Source organism: Conger conger, chromosome 3 (genome assembly GCF_963514075.1).
Source record: "Conger conger chromosome 3, fConCon1.1, whole genome shotgun sequence".
NCBI lineage: Eukaryota > Metazoa > Chordata > Actinopteri > Anguilliformes > Congridae > Conger > Conger conger.
This window is the reverse complement of record NC_083762.1, coordinates 72,200,019-72,221,542: the sequence shown is the minus strand read 5'-3', so window position 1 is coordinate 72,221,542 and position 21,524 is coordinate 72,200,019. Positions and strand designations below refer to the sequence as shown.

Sequence of the window (21,524 nt, the reverse complement as noted above, 5' to 3'; positions counted from 1 at the left end):
TAAAAGCATTCTTTTCCATCAGATTTGGTGAGAAGCTATGATAAATTAGGGTGTGAACTATATTTAATGACAAACATTAAACCGTTAACTCTTACTAATAGGATGTTGTTATTTGATATATATGTTATTGTTTTTTGCAATACTGATACAAGATATTTGTTAGTTATGTACGCTTATATTTGTGCTTTTGTGATGCATTGCACACAATAGAATTTTTTTTTTTTTTTTTCTGGTGCTAAATGTAGCTAGAAGCAGCAACGTGACTGCAAAGCCCCGTGCAATGAGCCCCGCCCAGTCCCAGCACGAATGGCCAAGCCTGCAATTCTGGGCGGAGACTTGGTTTTCGAGGAACCAATAATATTTTATCAACGAGCCATGGATACACAAGCACGTGTATCTGTGCGTGTCTGATGGATTGGGGAGGCACAATGAGTTTCTTTTACAGAAACCTACGAGCAGTCCTTCCGAAGGAGTGAGCTTGATCGCTTTGCTAAATTAGTTGTACGTTAAAGTGTATTTAACGAACCAGTCAATTCCTGATTTCATATTTCCTATTCTCTGAGCTGACTAAGCTAATGAAGAACAAGTCGGTCCCGTATTAACTCGTTGAAAAGGTAAGATTAGCCGACTAGCTAACGTTGGCTAGGGGAGTGGTGTCTAACCAAGTTGCAAACACCGTGTCTTGTGCGACTTGACCGTGTAGGTTCTCAAATGCAAAATGTCTTAACCTTGATATATTAACAAAACGATGAATTAATGAATGAATTTGTTTCAAAACGTGCGTAAATCTCTACTCGTATGTTGATGAAACAAATTGAGACTAGCTAGGTAGCTAGCACTTAATGTTGCCTACATGTCAAATACTGTTAATCAGGTTAGTTAGCCGCCATAAGATTCATAAGATTTATTTAGTCACAAGATTAATTTAGCTATTGCTGTGAATAGACCGCACGCTACTTGATACGGTTGTATGAATATGTTCTTGTTTACTGTTTTTGTTGGCTGTATGTATTGGTTGACTGTTTCATGCGACGTAATGTCAGGAAGCCACTGTTAGCCAGTCAACCAATTCATGAGCCGTAAGATTGAGCTGAAGTTAGTTACCTATTGCTGTGTGGGGGTAGACCGCAAACAACGTGTGTCGATACTGTTGTGTACATAATGACTGTTTTTGTTGGCTGTACATGGAGGTTGGCTGTATCTAGCATGCAACATAACGGGTTGTGGGGGAGTGGTTTTGGTTGAGCACGTTTAAAAACATGGAATTGCTGACGCGGACACACCGCCTGAAAAATGTTGCTGTGTATCATGGCCTGCAAGCTGTCTTTGAAGATGACTCGTGTCATGTACGCACTTTGTATATTTCCAATAACGGTAACACTGCTTTTCGTTAACGTTAGGGCAGGCATGCAAAACTCGGAGGTCCGGTGTATTTGGCCAACCACTTGGCTACCCTTAATTGCTTAATTTTATAAACGGGCGTATGTACGCCAGTACTGGTTCACTCCTGTATTAAACCCACAGTCAACATCATAAATTATGAGGATACATAATTAAAACGCAGAGGTATATATCTTAGATCGCTCCTGACTATCGAACATCAACATGTCATAAATCACTGATGTATTGTTTTTCAGTCAGAGCAAATATAAATTTTCTGGGACAAATAAACAAAAAACAAACCGTGTCTCTTTAAATAATCGGGCAGATTTTCTAGGTCACTGGTGTCCCGATGCAGCTGCAGTTCAACGAAATGTCCACAAGAGGGGTGTAGAATTTCTTCGAATATAAGATAACTATTTGGTGAAGAGTCGACTGAATCTGTTATGCCTCATCAATCACGGTAATCGAAGATTGTCCTTTTGTTATTTGAGATGACCTTAACATGAATGTGTTATGGATTAAACAGAAACCTAACAGTACATGCAAGGAGCCTGGGGGGGAGGGGGGGGGGGGTTAGGAAAATGGTAATAGCGGATATTTGTGGCATACTGCTTGTAGTGTACTAAGCAGCATGTAGTGCACAGTACACAGTACAGAGGAATCAGTAGGTACTGCGCTGATTCAGACACAGCCTTAGTGCACAGTGCTTTAGAATACATTTTTCTATAAAAACAGCTCAGACCCAAGAAGCCAGTTGAGCTGAGTAACTTAGCAATTGCCACCCTGTGGCTCACTGGGCCCGGATTCAGGCAACATGTACTACATTTGTTAAACTGTTTTATTATTTATTATAATCCTATAATTTTTATGTTCATTTACTATTGCAAAAACATATTTTGTCTCAACATCATTCCAATATAAATTTGGCTAAACCGTACAGTGTTACTGGCAACTTGACCGTGTAATACCTTCTGAGAAATCGACAGAAATGCACACAACCCCCCCCCCCCCCCCGTCCACCACCCGAAATAGAGATGGGTAAATTGCCTCTCTCGCATTCCCCGTCCTGTTCCGTGCCAGGACAGTTTGAACTCATTGCAGTTCTATTTTGGCATCTGCTGTAATTTGCAGGTTGTGATTATCTGGAGACAGTGTTTTATTCCCCTCTAAGTCAGGCTTGTCGGACTCATGGAGGGGGTCTGGGGGGCGGACTGAGGACACCTCCATCTCCTCAAACTGCTCCAACTCCTCCAACTCCCGTCACTTTCAGTCGTCATGGCTTAGAAGAGAGAAAGATCAGGGCGAGGCTCCAGCAAAATGACTGTAAGGTGATGTCATCAAAATCGCAGTGATGACTTTGCTAAGTGACGGAGCGAAATGCAGCACTCAACTTCATTATTCGACCGCTTCACTGTTTAAGCTGCATTCACACCCTTGCCAGTAGAATTGGAATCAACAGCAACCTGCTTAGTATTTATGTAACTACGATATTCAATATGAAACCAGTGTTCCTCATCATACAGTGCAGCTCTTGCGATTCCAAGTTGATATTGTATCGGCGGTAGCCAGCATATGAATTTAGACAGGCTATCAGTATGATCATCACCAATCAACATTTGCTAACACAACAAAGCCTAATGCCTTGATTCAAAGATCGGAGTCTTCTATCATCTTCTCTAGAATAGGAACAAATACCAAACAGCTTAGCTAGCTGAGTGTTTATGTGACTAGGTGACATAAAACAAATAGTCATAATTCATCATACATTTGAGTTATTGCAATTAGCTGTGTGGGAAGTGTTGGAGGAGGCGCAGAAGAGTTGGAGGTGTCCTCAGTCCTCCGCCAGCCTCTGTCGGAATCATGCCCTGGAGGGCCGTGTTCTGGCTTTCTCTTCAGGAGAACAAGGTGTGCAGGTTCAGAAGCCAATCAAATCATGTGAAATGAATCACCGGCTGGGAAATGCAGTGAGAACCGGCAGGAGTGGAGCACGACTCTCCTGCAGTGAAAGGGGCTATAAGCAGGCTGCAGTCATATGGACAAATGACAAATGGCATATCCAGCGATACCGCTATTACTCAAGATTTCAAACCGTTTACATGTGGTTTTGTAGGGCTAATGTGCCGGTCGTGCGGTCTGTCTTGGGCTATTCAGAATTTGTGCAATTTCTTTTTTTATTTCTGCAATGAACCCAAAAGGCTCTGTGGCGATATTATGACGTGCTGTGCTTGACCGCTGTTTATATTCGCTACTACCGCTACACCACCTGATTTCACTATTTCACCTGCTTAGGTCACATAATGAGCTCATTAGTGAAATTAGGTGGTGTAGTGCACAGTTGAAGCAAATGCCTGCTGACACTGCGGCCCACAGGACGTGGAGTTGAGTAGCACTGCAGACACTGCAGGACGTGGAGTTGAGTAGCACTGCAGACACTGCAGGACGTGGAGTTGAGTAGCACTGCAGGACGTGGAGTTGAGTAGCACTGCAGACACTGCAGGACGTGGAGTTGAGTATCACTGCAGGACGTGGAGTTGAGTAGCGCTGCAGGACGTGGAGTTGAGTAGCACTGCAGACACTGCAGGACGTGGAGTTGAGTATCACTGCAGGACGTGGAGTTGAGTAGCGCTGCAGGACGTGGAGTTGAGTAGCACTGCAGACACTGCAGGACGTGGAGTTGAGTAGCACTGCAGACACTGCAGGACGTGGGGTTGAGTAGCACTGCAGGACATGGAGTTGAGTAGCGCTGCAGACACTGCAGGACGTGGAGTTGAGTAGCACTGCAGACACTGCAGGACGTGGGGTTGAGTAGCACTGCAGACACTGCAGGACGTGGAGTTGAGTAGCACTGCAGGACGTGGAGTTGAGTAGCACTGATCCACAGCATGACTAAATAAAGCTTTGACTCCAACTGTGCAGGCATTGGCATGGCTGATGCCACCACCAGCCTTCCTCCATGCTCTCTCTGACTCACTGCAAGGCCAGCTGGCTAGCCTGTTTCTGGACTGAGAAAATAATTTTCGCACATTTCTCCATGTGTTCATTACACATTACAGCTCCCTGTTGCCAAGAAACGCGCTTCAGAGTTTGAAGGACGTGTGCAAAATGTCAGGATCTGAACGGGAAATCTGAAATTAGTATACCAAAATAGTGTGCAGAGTTAACACATACAGACTGAGCTAGGTGAGAACAGAAGCAAGAACCAAACCCAGTGATTGGCACACCATTTATCTCAGACCGTACAGGTGCACTGTGTGGGCCTTCGCCCTGTAGGGATGGCCAGTGTCTCAGCTGAGTTTTACTTCTGCAGGGTTTCTGGGTTTAGAGGTCTGTTTGAGCTCTCCCTCTCATCACGGCCTGCTGGATGTCAGCTCCTCTCTTTCGGAAAGCTCTAGAAGTCACACACTTTGGAGTTCAAGGGTGCCTTCAGTTTTAAGAGAATAATCAGCATAAGTGCTTTTAGCAGAACATTTGAAACATGTCTTTTTAAATCCCAGGGTGATTGCTGTGGGACCGAACATAGCTGGCCTTCTCTGGTCTCAGAGCCCTGCTTTAGGAAGCAGTTTGACTAGATAAGGGCACTGTGTGAAACCCAGGACCCTCCCAAAACCCCCCAAAACACATAAAGGCCCCAACTATCCACTGCACCTCCGTGCTTCTTTCGCTGATGAGGTTATGTCCTCTTGATGGCCGTAGCGTTTTTGAGTACATACCGCATAGATATCCTGCAGTTGTAACGTCGAGACTGGCCAATTCCTGGATGCGGTTTTATGAGTCCTGGATGCTTGGACCACATTATGCGACAGTGTCCCGTGTTTAAAATAAGAAGGCACTTTGATTCACTGAAGTGGTCTGCTAGGAGAGGAGAGAGATGAAGCTACGGTGATCCCTGCTTGTTTTAGGGTGGCTGTTGGGTAATTGGATTGGCCGTTTCCTGGAGAATTGCACACCCCGAGGTACCGGTCGGGCATCGCTCGGGACAGACTGTACGTACCGTGGCCCCCCGTTAAGCCCCTCTCCTTTCGCTCCAGAGGTGTAACCCTGCTGCCGGATTCGGAGGGAATGGATTTTGGTTGACCCATGTCAAGGAGGCTGCTATTGGCGGCTGACGGTTTGTACCTGAATCTAGGACTTAACCTAGGACTTTCGAATTTGTATTTGTCTCGGTAACTGTTACTGCAGTTCCTGAAGTTGTAGCTGTCCTGGTATGGTAGTTGCATCACATTACATTACACATGGTAGTGCCTATCTACCTTGTGTACTGGATTAAGGTTCATGGCCTTACAACCAATCCTATATGAATTGTGCCTTATCTGAGGTGTTTGTCTGTTTGTTCTATGACTTTGGTGTTCACTGTTTTGTACACTGCTTTGGATAAAAGCGTCTGCTAAATAAAATGTAATTTAACGGCCGGAGAAGACGAAAGGTAAAGGATGAGCAGTTTATTTCTTTATTTCTTTATTATTTAACTGCTATTTTTTTTGCCAGTCCAGAGCAAACAAAGCACTTTAATGTATCAGGTGGTTGAGAGTGGCTGTTAGGATCCTGTAAAACTCAGGCCCACTCGTGATTGGACATATAAACCATAGAGCGAGTTGTTGAAGATGTACCGACAGCCATTTTGATGTTATGTTGAAGCGGTGGCTTCATTTTATTTTATTTTTTGCTTGTGATCTGTGATTTAGAATGTTCCTAACTGAACATTCTAATGATGATGGAACAATCACTACTGGTAATTGAAAGCAATCAGGTTCTAGAACACTGTCTTAGAATTTTGAAAAAACATTCTAGAAAACCTGGTCTTCAGAGGGCTTACGGTCTGTGTCATCCTGCTGGTCTGCTGTGATTGGCAGCTGTGCCTGTACCTGACTGGATCCTCCTTTATCTCTCCAGGTGCAATCAAGGCCTCAGGACAGAAAGCACCACTACAATAACGGGGGAAGACTGACAGAAACTGCACAATTTTTCCTTGATTTCATCCTTCTCCTTATGACACTATTATATTTCATATTTTTACCTATTTATTTAAAACTTTAAGCAGGCTTTTATATTTATTTTCAATGGTTCTCTTTCTGGACTGAAATTGGAGGGGAAAACAATCTTCTCTTTCGCTTTTTTGAAAAACAATTATCATTGTGAACAATGATTCCTGTGTTTAGTCCCAGCAGCGCCACCTAGTGTTGGAACATTGCCTCTGCACACTCTGAGATTCATACGAGAATTTCTCAATCAGCCAGTGTTATTTTCCCTTAATGATGAGTGATGATAATTCAGACTCGGCCCCTAGCAGTGACCCAAGGGGTGGAATGGGTGGGGCTGAGGGGGAACCTGGGCAACAAAGCTCAAAGCTGATTGGAGGCCCCTCTTTGGGGGCCTCTCCGGGGTTGTCGCGCCCCCTCTGCTGCCCCAGGGAACCGCGGGCCCCGAACTCGGACGACACGGACGCCCTGTCGAGCGGCAACGACTCCGGGGAGAGGGAGAGCGAGGGCGGGGCCAGGGGACGCCAGTCCACACGGAGCTCCTCCCACAGCTCGTCCAGCCGCAACGGGAAGGACTCCGCCATCGTCCTGGAAACCACCGAGAGCAACAAGAGGTGAGAGAGGAAGAGAGGGAGAGGGCAGTGTGGTGCCAAGGGGTTTTAGGGGGCAGCCTCTTGCCTATGTGGCTAAGGTGTGACTGTGACCTCTGAAATGGTAAACTTCAGAGAAATTGACCCTTTTATGGTGTGTGGTCACAACAAATATGTGATTAGAACGTTCTTTACTGAACATTCTAATGCTGATGTCACAATACCTACTGGCAATTGAAATAAGTGGCGTTCTAGAACACCAGAAAAAGCCCTACTCTGCCAAGGGTTAGGCGCTAAGCAAGTGAGTCTTGGTGAGCTCATCTGAGCATTGCTGCCCCCCTCCTCCTGCTCCCCAGCTCCAGCTTTCAGAGCGGATCCCCCCCCAGCTGTTTCAGCTCGGAGCAGGGCCCCGCCTCCACCTCGGGCTGCAGCAGCGAGCAGTCGGCCCGGCTGCAGAAGGAGCTGAGCCAGGCCCTGAAGGAGCTAAAGATCCGCGTCCCCGCCCAGCGCAAGGGCAAGGGCTACTCCAGCACGCTGGCCGCACTCAAATACGCCCTCACCTGTGTCAAACAAGTGCGAGGTGAGTGAGTGTGTGTGTGTGTGTGTGTGTGTGTGTGCGCGTGTCTGTGTGTGTGTCTGTGTGTTTAACCCCTGTGTGTGTGTGTGTGTGGGTCTGTGTGTTTAACCCCTGTGTGTGAGTGAGTGAGTGAGTGAGTGAGTGAGTGAGTGAGTGAGTGAGTGAGTGAGTGAGTGAGTGAGTGAGTGAGTGTGTGTGTGAGTGTGTGAGTGTGTGAGTGTGTGAGTGTGTGAGTGTGTGAGTGTGTGAGTGAGTGAGTGTGTGAGTGAGTGTGTGAGTGTGTGAGTGTGTGAGTGTGTGAGTGTGTGAGTGTGTGAGTGAGTGTGTGAGTGAGTGTGTGAGTGAGTGTGTGAGTGTGTGAGTGTGTGAGTGTGTGAGAGTGTGAGTGAGTGTGTGAGTGAGTGAGTGAGTGAGTGAGTGAGTGAGTGAGTGAGTGAGTGAGTGAGTGAGTGAGTGAGTGAGTGAGTGAGTGAGTGAGTGAGTGAGTGAAACCCCTGTGCGAGTCTGTGTGTGTTTAACTCCCCCGTCTTTGTGACAGCCAATCAAGAGTACTATCACCAGTGGAATGTGGAGGACAGCCACGGGTGCAGTCTGGACCTCTCCACCTTCACCTTTGAGGAGCTGGACAACATCACCTCTGAGTACACTCTGAAAAACACAGTGAGTGCCCCTCAATTTTAACTACACTACATTTAGAACAACATTTGTTGTTCACTTCCTGAAAAGTACGTGCAAGTGCACCCTGCAAAACCCCAGAAATAAGCATATCATCCTGAGATTTTAAGTACAGTACATCCAGAGAACTTCCCAAACGTAACAATTGTGCTCCAGTGTACTCCCCACCTTTACTCAACAGTAGGCTAGGGGCGGCATGACTGGGACCCACAAGGTCGGTGGTTCAGATCCCGGTGTAGCCGCAATAAGATCCGCACAGCCGTTGGGCCCTTGAGCAAGGCCCTTAGCCCTGCATTGCTCCAGGGGAGGATTGTCTCCTGCTTAGTCTAATCAAATGTACGTCGCTCTGGATAAGAGCGTTTGCCAAACGCCATTTATGTACTGTAGTGCGCTGATTGGGAGCCCTCTCTCTGTCTCTCAGGACACGTTCTCCATGGCCGTCTCCTTCCTGTCGGGGAAGGTGGTGTACATCTCGCCCCAGGGCTCGTCCATGCTGCGCTGCCGGCTGGAGCTCCTGCTGGGGGCGCTGTTCTCTGAGCTGCTGGCGCCCCAGGACGTCAGCACCTTCTACAGCAGCACCGCGCCCTGCCGCCTGCCCCACTGGCCCTCCTGCCTGGGCTCAGGTACCCCTGCCCCTCTCGCTCGGCCCCGCCCCAATTTCACCCTGCCTCGTATACGCCTGTGCCCCGGCTCAATGCAAATATCTAATCGGCCAATCGTGTGGCAGCAACTCAATGCATGAGACTATGCCACCTACAGTGCAGTCCCTAAGTATTTGGACTGTGGTACATCTGTGGTATTTCTGTTCTTTTGGCTCTGTACTCCAGCACATTGCATTTGAAATTAAACAATTAATATGAGGTTCAAGTACAGACTGTTACCTTGAATTTGTGGGTATTTAAATCCATATGTGTGGATCAGGGTAGTGCCAATGGCAGTCATAGAAGCCATTATGAGGCTGAGAAATCCGAATGAACCCACATTAATGGGTTTGGTTAGGTGGGTTATCAGCCCTGTGAGGGTGAAGTGAGTGAGGGGTGAGAGACTGATAACGGCACTGATAACGGCACTGATAACGGCTCTGATAACGGCTCTGATAACGGCTCTGATAACGGCACTGATAACGGCTCTGATAACGGCACTGATAACGGCACTGATAACGGCTCTGATAACGGCTCTGATAACGGCACTGATAACGGCTCTGATAACAGTACTGATAACAGCTCTGATAACGGCTCAAACTGCGTGCGTTCACAGCTGCCTCCCCCGTGGACAGCGCTCAGGAGAAGTCCATGTTCTGCCGGATCAGCGGGGGCCGGGAGTACGAGGGCGGGGCGCGGTACTACCCGTTCCGCCTCACCCCGTACCAGCTGACCCTGCGCGACTCGGACGCCTGCGACCCCCAGCCCTGCTGCCTGCTCATCGCCGAGAGGGTGCACTCCGGATACGAGGGTGCGTCCCGCCCACACCTCCCCGCCACGCTCTCCTCTGCCGGGCCCTGCCCTTCCTCAATCGGGCGTGCGGTTCTTTTCAGAACGGGGCCCAAGCATGGGAAATATACGCCGGGTTTTAACGCCGCTGCTCCCGAGCTGATCCCACTGGCTTTACAAGCTCCCGAGTGTTTTGTCACGAAATCTTGGGGCTCGTTCGGCTTGTGAGGGGTCCTTGGAGCAGATTGACCAATCAGGAGGTGGTCCCATTTAGGACATTTTCCATATCTGGTCGGAGGCCTGTATATGCTGTCATCTGATTGGTTGTCACAATCTAACCTAGCAAAGAAAATCATATGTTCGCCTGTAAGATCACAGATAGGTGATTAGAGCGCTCTTAACTGAACACACACACACACACACACACACACAGGGGAGCACACAGAGACGGAGGGTACGGAGCTGATGTAATCATCACTACTGGTGATTGAAAGCAAATTCTAGTTCTGGACCACCTATTTAGAATTTGAAAAGAAGATGTGATGTGTATGCATAAATGAAGTGATTTGATGTGTGATATTTGTTCCTCTCTCCTCCTCTTCAGCTCCCCGGATCCCTGCGGATAAGAGGATCTTCACCACTAGTCACTCTCCGAGCTGCCTGTTCCAGGAGGTGGACGAGAGGTGGGTGTGTCTGTGTGTGTGTGTGTGTGTGTTTGACAGGGTGTGTGCATCTTTTTGACAGTGTGTGTGTGTGTGTGTGTGGGTGTCTGTTTGACAGTGTGTGTGTGCATCTGTCTGACAGTGTGTGTGTGCGCATGTTTGCTAGGGTGTTTGACCGTGTGTGCGCGCATGTTTGCCAGGGTGTTTGATGTGTGTGCGTCCATTTGACAGTGTGTGTGTGTGTGTGTGTGTGCATATTTGACTGTGTGTATTTGTGTGTGTTGCAGGGCGGTGCCGTTGTTGGGGTACCTTCCCCAGGATCTGGTGGGGGCTCCTGTGCTCTTACACCTGCACCCCGAGGACAGAGCGGTCATGGTGGCCATCCACAAGAAGAGTGAGTCCCACGCCCTCCGTCTCTCTGTGTGCTCCCCTGTGTGTGTGTGTGTGTGTGTGTGTGTGTGTGTGTGTGTTCAGTGCTCACGGCTCTGTGTGTGTCTCCAGTCCTCCAGTTCGCTGGCCAGCCGTTTGACCACTCTCCCCTGCGTATGTGCGCTCGGAGCGGGGAGTACCTCACCATCGACACCAGCTGGTCCTCCTTCGTCAACCCCTGGAGCCGCAAGGTGGCCTTCATCGTGGGGCGGCACAAAGTCCGCACGTAAGTCTCCACTCATGTCTGTACCCTCACTGTCTGTCCCGTCTGTACCCTCACTGTCTGTCCTGTCAGTACCCTCGCTGTTTGAGTCTTGCCTCTGTGTGCTGACCGAGCTCTCCCCCCCCAGGGCACCCCTGAATGAGGACGTGTTCACCCCGCCTCGGGGGGAGGAGGGCCGGGGCATGGTGCCGGAGATCCAGCAGCTGAGCGAGCAGATCCACCGGCTCCTGCTGCAGCCCAGCCAACTGGGCGGCGCGGGCGGGCTGCTGGAGTATCCCAGCGCTGCCTCGTCCAGCGACAGTGCTGCAGGACCCCCCCGCCCACACAAACCTGTGAGCACCTACCCCAAACCCCACACACACACACACACACGCACACACACACCTACCCCCAAACCACACACACGCACACACACACACTCACACACACACCTACCCCCAAACCACACACACACCCACTCACACACACCTACCCCCAAACCACACACACACACACACACACACGGACTCACACACACACCTACCCCCAAACCACACACACGCACACGCACTCACACACACACCTACCCCAAAACCACACACACACACACTCACACACACACCTACCCCCAAACCACACACACACACACACTCACACACACACCTACCCCCAAACCACACACACACACACTCACACACCTACCCCCAAACCACACACACACACACACTCACACACCTACCCCCAAACCACACACACACACTCACACACACACCTACCCCAAAACCACACACACACACACACACACACACACACCTACCCCCAAACCCAACCCAGTCTAATCAACTGTAAGTCTCTTTGGATAAAAGTTTTATTTTTATTTTTTATTTATAATCTGTAATTGCCAGCTCGGGGGCTGACTGAAAGCACTCCCACATATGACACTAGCTCATCTCCCAGTAGGACACACACTAATGTAATGTCCCGTTGACGTAGTGTCTCGGTTGGCTGAATGATTGGTGCGTTTGGGCTGTGTGCAGATGACCTTCCAGCAGATGTGTAAGGACGTGCATGTGGTGAAGTCCAGCGGGCAGCAGGTGTACATCGAGTCTCGCAGCCGGGCCCCCCCTCGCATACGCTCCAGCGCTGGTAAACCTCCGCCGTTTTATACTCAAAACCTGTCAACGCACGCAAAACTAATCACGCAACCCGTGAGTGGTGCAACATAAATGACCTTACACTGCAGTCATTTAGCAGACACACAGCCAGAGCGCATTGAAGACCCGCGATGAAAGTACAGTTCCAAGTCCTAGAGCGATCACATGGATAAAACTTGAACCCTTGCAGAATAAATCAACTTTCCTAGTAACATGCCACAGTTGGCAGCTAGAATACCCAGAATACTAAAATAATGATTCACTTATTTAAGTGCAATTATAATCTAGGGTTATACCATGACCAATCATTAGTCATGTTACCGGTTTTGTTTTTGTTTTTGTTTTTTATTTTAAGACACGCCGATACACACACACTCTTACATTGTGCATTTGTTCCGGAGCAGAGGGAACCCTCAAGGTCACAGAGATGTCCAGACTGATGGGGGACGCGACAAGGCAGGCCGAGACTGTCCAGAACACGGTGACGCCCCGTTCACCGCCTCTTCGCAAAGGCAACGCCCCGGCCTACTCCTACCAGCAGATCAACTGCCTGGACAGCATCGTACGGTGGGTTTGTCTGTGAGGAGGGAGGGCTGCTGGGTTTAAATCCGCTGGGTTTCCCCCTTTCTTTGTACTAATCCTGGGCCTTGTACGAAACCACTTACTTGCCTGCTATTGAGTATGTAAATTGAGTGCACTGGAGGAGAAAGTTTAACAAGTAGGTGAAATGTTCTCTAATTGTAGTGTACTTACAATCCCTGGATGATCTACGTATGTCCAGGGTCTTGAGGACGCAATAGTTAGGAGGCCGTTTCCGATACACGGCGCTGCATTACGTGTACGGGAGCTGCTGTTAAGGTCTCAGGCTAATGATGTCACTTCCTGTTATCCACAGCTACCTGGAGAGTTGCAACGTTCCCAACACGGTGAAGAGGAAGTGCGAGTCCTCCTCAGGAACTACGTCCTCCACGTCGGATGAAGACCGGCAGAAGGACTCCGGAGGCCCCAAAGGTCATTAACTTTAACCTTGTAAAGGGCGGCCTGTAGCGTAGTGGTTAAGGTACATGACTTGGACCCGCAAGGTCGGCAGTTCGATGGCCGGTGTAGCCACAATAAGATCAGCACAGCCGTTGGGCCCTTGAGCAAGGCCCTTAACCCTGCATTGCTCCTGGGGAAGATTGTCTCCTGCTTAGTCTAATCAAGTGTAAGTCTCTGGATAAGAGCGTCTGCCAAATTCCAATAATGTAATGTAATGTAATGTAATGTTAACCCGGCGGTGAGTGTGAGTCTGTACTGCCCCCTGGCTGTGTGGCTGTTTCTGTTATTCCAGTGCTTATTTCGGCTGTTTTCATTCTCCCAGACGCGCCCCCCCTGCCCCCCCTGGCCCTGCCCCCGAAGGCGGAGAGCGTGACCTCTCACTGCAGCTTCAGCAGCACCATCGTCCACGTCGGGGACAAGAAGCCCCCCGAGTCAGGTACCCCCCCCTTTAATGCCCTTCACCTCTTTAACAAATCTCAGAAAAGCAGCTAATCAGCTGGCTAGGGCCAGGTCACATCCATTTGTATTAAAAAGGAGTTGGTGGCGTACTATACGGAGTGTTCATTTAATATCATTCAGTAGTTCACCGCAAACATCCGCCATCTCAAACGCATGTCTGCTGTGATGTGCTGTGTTGCTCTCGACAGTTTCCCTGCCCCGAAAACGACGTTTCTCTCCGTTTCTCTCTCTCTCATCCAGACATCGTGATGGAGGAGGCTCCGCCCGCCCCGCCCTCCGCCCTGACCCCGGCCCCGGCGGCCCCGCCCCCCGCGGCCTCCCCCGCCCCCGCAGCGCCGGAGCGGGACCTGTGCGTGGGGCTGACGAAGGAGGTGCTCCTGGTGCACACGCAGCAGGAGGAGCAGGCCTTCCTGGGGCGCTTTCAGGACCTGAGCAGCCTGCCGGACCCCCCCTCCGGCCCCCAGCCCCGCGCAGCGAGGGGCCACTACGCCTCCACCGGCGGCATCAGAGGTACGCCCCGCCCCCCTCTCCCCCTCTACCCCCCCACACACTTAGGAACCCGCCCCCCTCTCCCCCTCCCTCCCACACACTTAGGACCCCTCTCCCCCTCTCCCTCCCACACACTTAGGAGCCCGCCCCCCTCTCCCCCTCTCCCCCCCACACACTTAGGAACCCGCCCCCCTCTCCCCCTCTCCGCCCCACACACTTAGGAACCCGCCCCCCTCTCCCCCCCACACACTTAGGAACCTGCCCCCCTCTCCCCCCCACACACTTAGGAACCTGCCCCCCTCTCCCCCACACACATAGGAACCCGCCCCCCCTCTCCCCCGCCCCCCTCTTCTCTCGCACGCTTATGTCAATAACTATTATCTTTTTTACAGTATGGGAGGGTTGGGTTGGGAGTTTATAGTAATTCTTGTGCATATTTATCAAGGGTGGCAGTAATTCTGGAGCTCGCTGTATGCTTTGTTCACTAACACATGCTCTTATCTTGTGTAAACACACGTATTTCACAAAACCGCAAACCTTTCAACGTGTACAAAATGGCATCACCTTTTCTCTGAGCACATTTTCTTCATTCATAGGGATAAGTGCAGACCACAATGTGTACACACACATGCACGTGTATGCGAATGCACACACTTTCTTGGCTCAGGAAATAAGCTCATAAATGAAATCTGGAGGGGTAGTGCGTGCGCGAGTTCATGCCTGCAGACACTGCGGCCCACAGAACCTGGAGCTCATTTTTACACAAAGACCAGATTATTGGCTGAGTGATATACATTGTCACTGGTCCTCACTCCTGGTCTTGGAGAGCCGCAGGGTCTGATCACTTTTGTTGTTGCTCACTACGCTTGAGGAGCACAGCAACTGATCAGTTACCTGGGTAATCACCTGCTTTCACGCAGGGATGTCCAGTCTTATCGAAAGACGGACTGTGTGAGTGCAAGTTTTAATTTTAGCCCAGCACTATGACTCCTGATTCACTATATCAATGTCTTGATTGAAGACCTAATGGGTTGAATCGTGGAAGGTGTGGTAGTACTGGGCTCGGGAAAAGGCTGCACCCACCCCGGCCCTTTCCGGATATGACTGGACATGGCTGAGTTGATTACCCAGCTAACTCAGATCACCTGCTTTCTCAGGTCTGAACTGGCTGCTGATAAGTGTGATTTGGGGATAACTGTGTGTTTTGGTCTCCTGGAATAGGATTGGGGTTAAATGTGTTTTAGTCTCCAAGATGAGGATTGAGGATAAGTGTGTTTTGGTCGGTCACACTCTTTCTCTCCCCTGGTTTTTTCGGCAGGGGTGCGTAGCTCCCGGGACTATCCCACCGTGGCCAGTAGTGGGCGCCGAAGAGGCCGAGGAGGAAAGAGACTCAAGCACCAGGAAACGTCCGATCAGAGCTGCTCCTTGGGGCCGGGGGGCGCATTTTTGGGGCCCTTGGGGGGCGTGGCAGCTGGGTCGGCCTCTGTCCCACTGCACACCCAGGTGTCCATGGGCCCCCAGACGTCCTCCTCCTCCTGGCCCAACTCTGTGGGGTCCCAGGCCAGCCTGCCCTCCCTGCCGTACCACCCCGCCGTCCTGCCCCTCTACCCCCTGTACCCCCCTCTGGCCCCGCCCATGCCCCACCCCGCTGTGGACGTGCCCAATCCTGACGCCTCCCTGCGCTATCCCTTGCAGTGCGCCCAATTGGCTCCGCCCCTGGCCTCTCCCATGATGGCGTTCGTTCTGCCCAATTACATTTTCCCCCAACCCAACCCTCCCGTTCTGCAACCCAACCTTCCAATTCAGCAACCCAACCTTTCCGTTCCGCAAAGCAACCCTCCCGTTCTGCAACCCAACCCTCCAATTCCACAAGCCAGTTCCACCCAGGAGTTTTACAACCCCGATCACATGTTCCCCTTCCCCCGTCCCGCGCCGGTGGCCCCCGCCGCGGCCCTGCGCGCCCCCCCGTCCCGTTCCAGCACCCCCCTGTCCTGCAGTCAGCCGCCCCCCGAAAGGGACGGGACAGATTCTCCCCTCTTCCAGTCCCGCTGCTCCTCCCCCCTCAACCTGCTGCAGCTGGAGGAGTTGCCTAGCAACCGGCTGGAAATGTCAGCCCTGGTTGCCACCCAGCAGGCCACACCCACCCTAAACGGGGCTGCGCCGGATTGGACGGCGCAGCAGGGAGGCGTCGCCACAATGCAGGCCTCCACGAACCCAAGCGACGCAGTCGGGGACGGCAAAGAGAACGAGACGGTGAGAAGCGCTTTACTGCTCCTTCCAGGAGTCCGCTAATCCAGTAACGCTAATCTACTGTCCGCTTCCTACTCCAGTTAGTTTGTTATGCCTCTGCGTGTTTTCGTCAGCGTAGTGACCTCCTCTCCAAATCTGCTTCAGAGACTGACCTGCACGATCAGTTGCTAATGTTTTAAGTGGTTTTTAGCGTGTCATTAGCATGCGTAGCTCTCTCTGAACTGATGTACTGCTAGGCTAATGCTACCGTAGGCTAATGCGTCAGCCTCCTGTCCCTCCACCAGACGGAAGCCAACGAGTCGTCCAACCAGGATGCCATGTCCACCTCCAGTGACCTGCTGGACCTGCTGCTCCAGGAGGACTCCCGATCGGGCACCGGCTCGGCCGCCTCGGGCTCGGGGTCCTCCAGGTCCGGCTCCCAGGGCTGCAGCATGACGGAGAGCGGCACCAGTGAGTCTCCCAGAGCCGGGCTGTCTCATACCCCACACACACACACACGTACTCACACACACACACACATACTCACACACACACACACACACACACACACTCACTCACTCACTCACTCACTCACTCACTCACTCACTCACTCACTCACTCACTCACTCACTCACTCACTCACTCACACACACATACTCACACACACACACACACTCACACACACACTCACACACACACACACTCACACACACACACACACTCACTCACACACACACACACACACACTCACTCACATACTCACACACACACACACACACATATACACTCACACACTCACTCACACACACACACACACACACACACACTTGCACACGCATGCACACACACACACACACACACAAACACACTCACACACAAACACACTCGCACACAAACACACTCACACACACACACTCACACACACTCACACGAACACACACTCACACACACTCACACGAACACACACACACACACACTCACACGAACACACACACACTCACGCACACTCACACGAACACACACACACACACACACACACGCACACGCACACACACTTAAGTCTTCTGCTGCTGTAGCCTATCCGCTGAGAGGTTTGAGGCGCTGTGTGTTCAGAGATGCGGTGGGTGTGTAAACGGGGAACCCTGCCCCACTCTTTCCTCAGGGAGCAGTCAGAGCAGCCACACCAGCCAGTACTTCGGCAGCATCGACTCCTCCGAGAACGAGCACTCCCGGAAGCAGCCAGCAGGGGGCGCGGGCGAGGAGCAGTTCATCAAGTACGTCCTGCAGGACCCCATCTGGCTGCTCATGGCCAACACCGACGAGAAGGTGATGATGACCTACCAGCTGCCTGTCAGGTGAGCATCTCAGACGGCTTACTTAACCTACGGTCGAGTATGCAGGAGCCCTGTGCACTCAGTACAGGGGACAGCCTGTAGTTAAGTGTCTACGGTACATGATAGGGACCTGGGGGACTGGTGGTTCAAGCTCTGGTGTAGCCACGATAAGATCCATGCAGCTTTTGCTTAACCCCACAATGCTCCAGGGAGGTTTGTCCCCTGTGTAGTCTAACCAACTGCATCAGTCAGAGTCAGCTAAATGACAAATGATCATTATTGTACAGTGTAGAGTAATTGGGACATGTGGTAACTGTGTGTGTGTGTGTGTGTGTGTGTGTGTAACAGGGACCGGGAGCAGGTCCTGCTGGAGGACAGGAGGGCTCTGAGGTCCATGCAGAAGCAGCAGCCTCGTTTCAGCGAGCTGCAGAAGAGGGAGCTGAGCCTGGTGCACCCCTGGATCCGCACGGGACGCCTGCCCCCAGCCATCGACATACAGGTGAGCCTCTCTCATACACACACACACATACACGTTCATACATACACACACTCACACACACACACACACACACACACGTACACACGTACACACATACACACACACTCACACTCACACACACATACACACACACACGTACACACATACACACACATACATACACAACTCACACACACTTACACACACGTACACACTACACACACACACACTCACACACTCACACACACACACACACACACACGTGCATACATACATACACACACTCACACACACATACACGTTCATACATACACACACTCACGTACACACATACACACACACACACGTTCATACATACACACACTCACGTGCACACATACACACACACACACACTCTCACACGTTCGTACATACACTCACACACACATACACACACACACACACACACACGTACACACATACACACACACACACATACATACATACACACACACACACACACACACATACACTCACACACATACACACATACACATACATACACTCACACACACACACACACGTTCATACATACACACACTCACACACACATACACGCACACACGTACACACATAAACACACACACACACACACACACACACACACACATACATACACACACACGCACACATACACACACATACATACACACACATACACACACACACGCACATACACACACACACTCCTGGAGCAATCGACGACATCCCAAGTGTATGTGCGCACCTGCTAATGCCCCGCCCCTCCCTGTGTGACACAGATGTGTGTGGAGTGCGGCTTATCCCCCGCTGTTCCGGAGGCCACGCCTTTCGACGTGCAGATCCACGACATGGACCTGACCGGGGTTCCCGACCCGCCCCTCCAGGCCGCCACGGACGCCCCGGCCCAAACCAGCGACCAGGAAATGACGTCGGAGGAACAGGAAGTGACCTCGCGGTCAGCCGTGGAGAAATGGTCGCTTGAGACCGGAATGGCCCACTGAAGCGCCAGGGAGGAGCCTGGCGATGTGTGACTCTTAATAACCCTGGAGTGGTGCGCCGACGCACACGCTGTGTGTGGAGCGCCCGGTCGGGTGGCGGGGTTCAGTTTGGCCCCTGCAGGCTTCCGTACCTGCTGCTGCAGTCAGAGCAGGTCAGGTTTGCCCGGACACCGGCCGCACCGCGGTCGAGCGGGAGGCCCAGCTTTCCCGCGTGGCGCGCAGTTTACACGGTCAGCGCCTCGGTGACGTGTAGTGCGCGCGTGGTCAGTGTGTCAGTCGCCCGTCAGTTTCGCGCGGTCAGCGTGTCAGTACCTGTCAGTGAGCTGTCTGTGGAAAATCTCCATCTTTGAGGCTTTCTGGTCTCCAGTAGTTTTTAGGGGAGGAAAAGATCTATAGCGTACGTTTTTGAGTCAAGTTATTTAAAAAGATTGGTGACTGGCAAAGCAAATGAAAACGGAGGGGGAAAATGGGTCATGGCAAGACAGCGTGACCTCTGATTGGCTGACGATACAGGAAGTAGGAAGTGGGGAGGACAGGGGAGGTGGAGGGCACACAGCTCTCCACAGCAGTTGAGAGATCCTGTCTGGTCTTAACACTGTCCGGTTCATGCAAAGTGCATTTCCACACCACGGCGACGACTACTGTCCTTCTCAACAACACTAGAAGTAGAGGTGTGGAAAAGTGTAAATGTTGCTTACTGAACTGAAAGAGGCCATTTTGAGCGATGACTCAGCTCGATTGTACAGTGGTGCTTTGGCATATCCCTGACAAGAAAAGGTCCTCTGAAAGACTAAATCAGTTTCGCTTGATCAGTACGTTTGAATGTTTCTGAAGGTTTAGTGTTCATCCACTGAAAGAAAAGGTTGTTTATTTTTTAATACAGTGTATATATTTTTGTACTTCATTGTAAATTATGTATTTGTAACTATTTCTGTAAGTGTGTGTGTGAGAGTGAGAGAAAGCAAGTGAAAGAGTGAAAGAGAGAGAGTATGCGTGTGTATGCATTACATATCCCAGCATGGATTGGGAGAAATGTCAGTTTGAGTAAGAATGCCCCCTTACATCCATATAATTGAAATAGCGTCCCCATGGTAACAGACCCTTCGACTATTCTAGCTGTGTGGTCTACTGTATGCTGTGTGGTCTACTGTATGCTGCATTGTATACTATATGCTGTGTGGTATACTATATGCTGCTGTCTGTGCTCCTGTGGTGGCTTCCGCCCAGTAGTGTTGTCAAGGCTTGGGTTTACCTTTTGATTCATTGTTGGCCACAGTCGCACAACTGGAACGACCAGGAACGTCAGGAATCTGCGACCATTACTGGCTGAGTGTGACCCTGTCGAGCACTGTCGTGGTGAGGGACAAATCTTTTGACTTCGAGCTCAAGTCAGAATGCTCAGGATTTCTGAAACCTTATTGGTGGGCATGTTTCCATGGGACCCAGGACAAGGTTCAGCATGATGTGGACAATCCAAGGAGTCATTTTCTCTCTTTCGTTCCGTGCAAGTCACTTTGGAATTGGTTATGTGCAATTGCATCAGTGGTCTTCAGTATGTTGGAATTATTTTTTGTTTGTTAATAAAATAATGAAATGCCATGGTGAATAAACATTGTTTTTTTATTTAATTTATTTTATTCTTCAAGTTCTTGCTTTTTTAAAACAGGCTCCTTACTACTGTATCCTATGCACCATCTACTAAACGTATTGCCTGCTTATCAGCACACAATGTGCTGCCAATGCAGACCATGAGTACACTGGATGGGCAGTTTTTAAGTAGCCAGAATTTCTCAATGGGTTTTGCTGAGTGTATTTGGGAGCACACTTTTCAGGAAGTAAACCATACTTTTTAGGTGGTCCGACAGTCGAAGTAGACACTTTTGTCGTACATCTGATGTTTTCATGTTGTGCACACTATTGTTTGAACTGCAGACTTCTGAGTATATGGTGGGTAGGTCAGTTTGACATGAATCCTTAATTTTGCCTGATTTTCTTTTTCACCTCGAATACTACTTCATTTTTCCGATTTGTCATCATGATTTAAAAACATAACATTACAATGAAATTGCATAATAAGGAAAAAATATATATCCACAGAGCCCTCCAAAATTATACATGTATTAAGTTATTACATATTAACCCTACATTGACCATGTTCTTGGTTTCCACTTGCAGAAACAGTAGCATCTCTAGCATAGAGTAATTGACACAGTTTATTTGCTTTTTGCATAATGGACTCTGGATAATGGACTCTGGAGGCTGGAAGCCCACATTAGCAGCATCTCATCCATGAATCAAACCTATGACCACACGCATAGGAGAACTAGTGACTGTTATGCTATGTGTTTAACTGCAATTTAATTTCATGACCCTGTTCTATTTTATTGGCTGCCCACATGA

General features: G+C 50.3%; 1 protein-coding gene across 2 annotated transcripts; it reads left to right on the top strand.

The window, feature by feature from the left end:
• Positions 1 to 424: 424 nt before the first annotated feature.
• LOC133123780 (period circadian protein homolog 1-like) lies at positions 425 to 20,723 on the top strand. Of its 2 annotated transcripts, none has more exons than XM_061234311.1 (20): positions 425 to 614; positions 6,274 to 6,973; positions 7,306 to 7,529; positions 8,065 to 8,186; positions 8,623 to 8,824; positions 9,459 to 9,653; positions 10,236 to 10,314; positions 10,581 to 10,687; positions 10,795 to 10,948; positions 11,073 to 11,277; positions 11,962 to 12,070; positions 12,483 to 12,645; positions 12,974 to 13,089; positions 13,439 to 13,552; positions 13,816 to 14,085; positions 15,383 to 16,317; positions 16,599 to 16,764; positions 17,456 to 17,648; positions 17,976 to 18,126; positions 18,906 to 20,723. In XM_061234311.1, exons 2-20 carry the CDS (start codon positions 6,633 to 6,635, stop codon positions 19,125 to 19,127), a joined length of 4,068 nt encoding a protein of 1,355 aa, XP_061090295.1. In that variant the 5' UTR covers positions 425 to 614; positions 6,274 to 6,632; the 3' UTR covers positions 19,128 to 20,723. The 2 variants fall into 2 exon arrangements, with proteins under 2 accessions (XP_061090295.1, XP_061090294.1); XM_061234310.1 differs by having other exon boundaries at positions 12,480 to 12,645.
• Positions 20,724 to 21,524: the final 801 nt, after the last annotated feature.

Excerpts from the sequence above, each read along its gene's own strand:
- LOC133123780 (XM_061234310.1), top strand. The coding sequence starts at position 6,633 with ATGATGAGTGATGATAATTCAGACTCGGCCCCTAGCAGTGACCCAAGG. Across the intron at positions 6,974-7,305 it reads ACCACCGAGAGCAACAAGAG|CTCCAGCTTTCAGAGCGGAT; the intron begins GTGAGAGAGGAA and ends CCTGCTCCCCAG. Across the intron at positions 8,187-8,622 it reads AGTACACTCTGAAAAACACA|GACACGTTCTCCATGGCCGT; the intron begins GTGAGTGCCCCT and ends TCTGTCTCTCAG.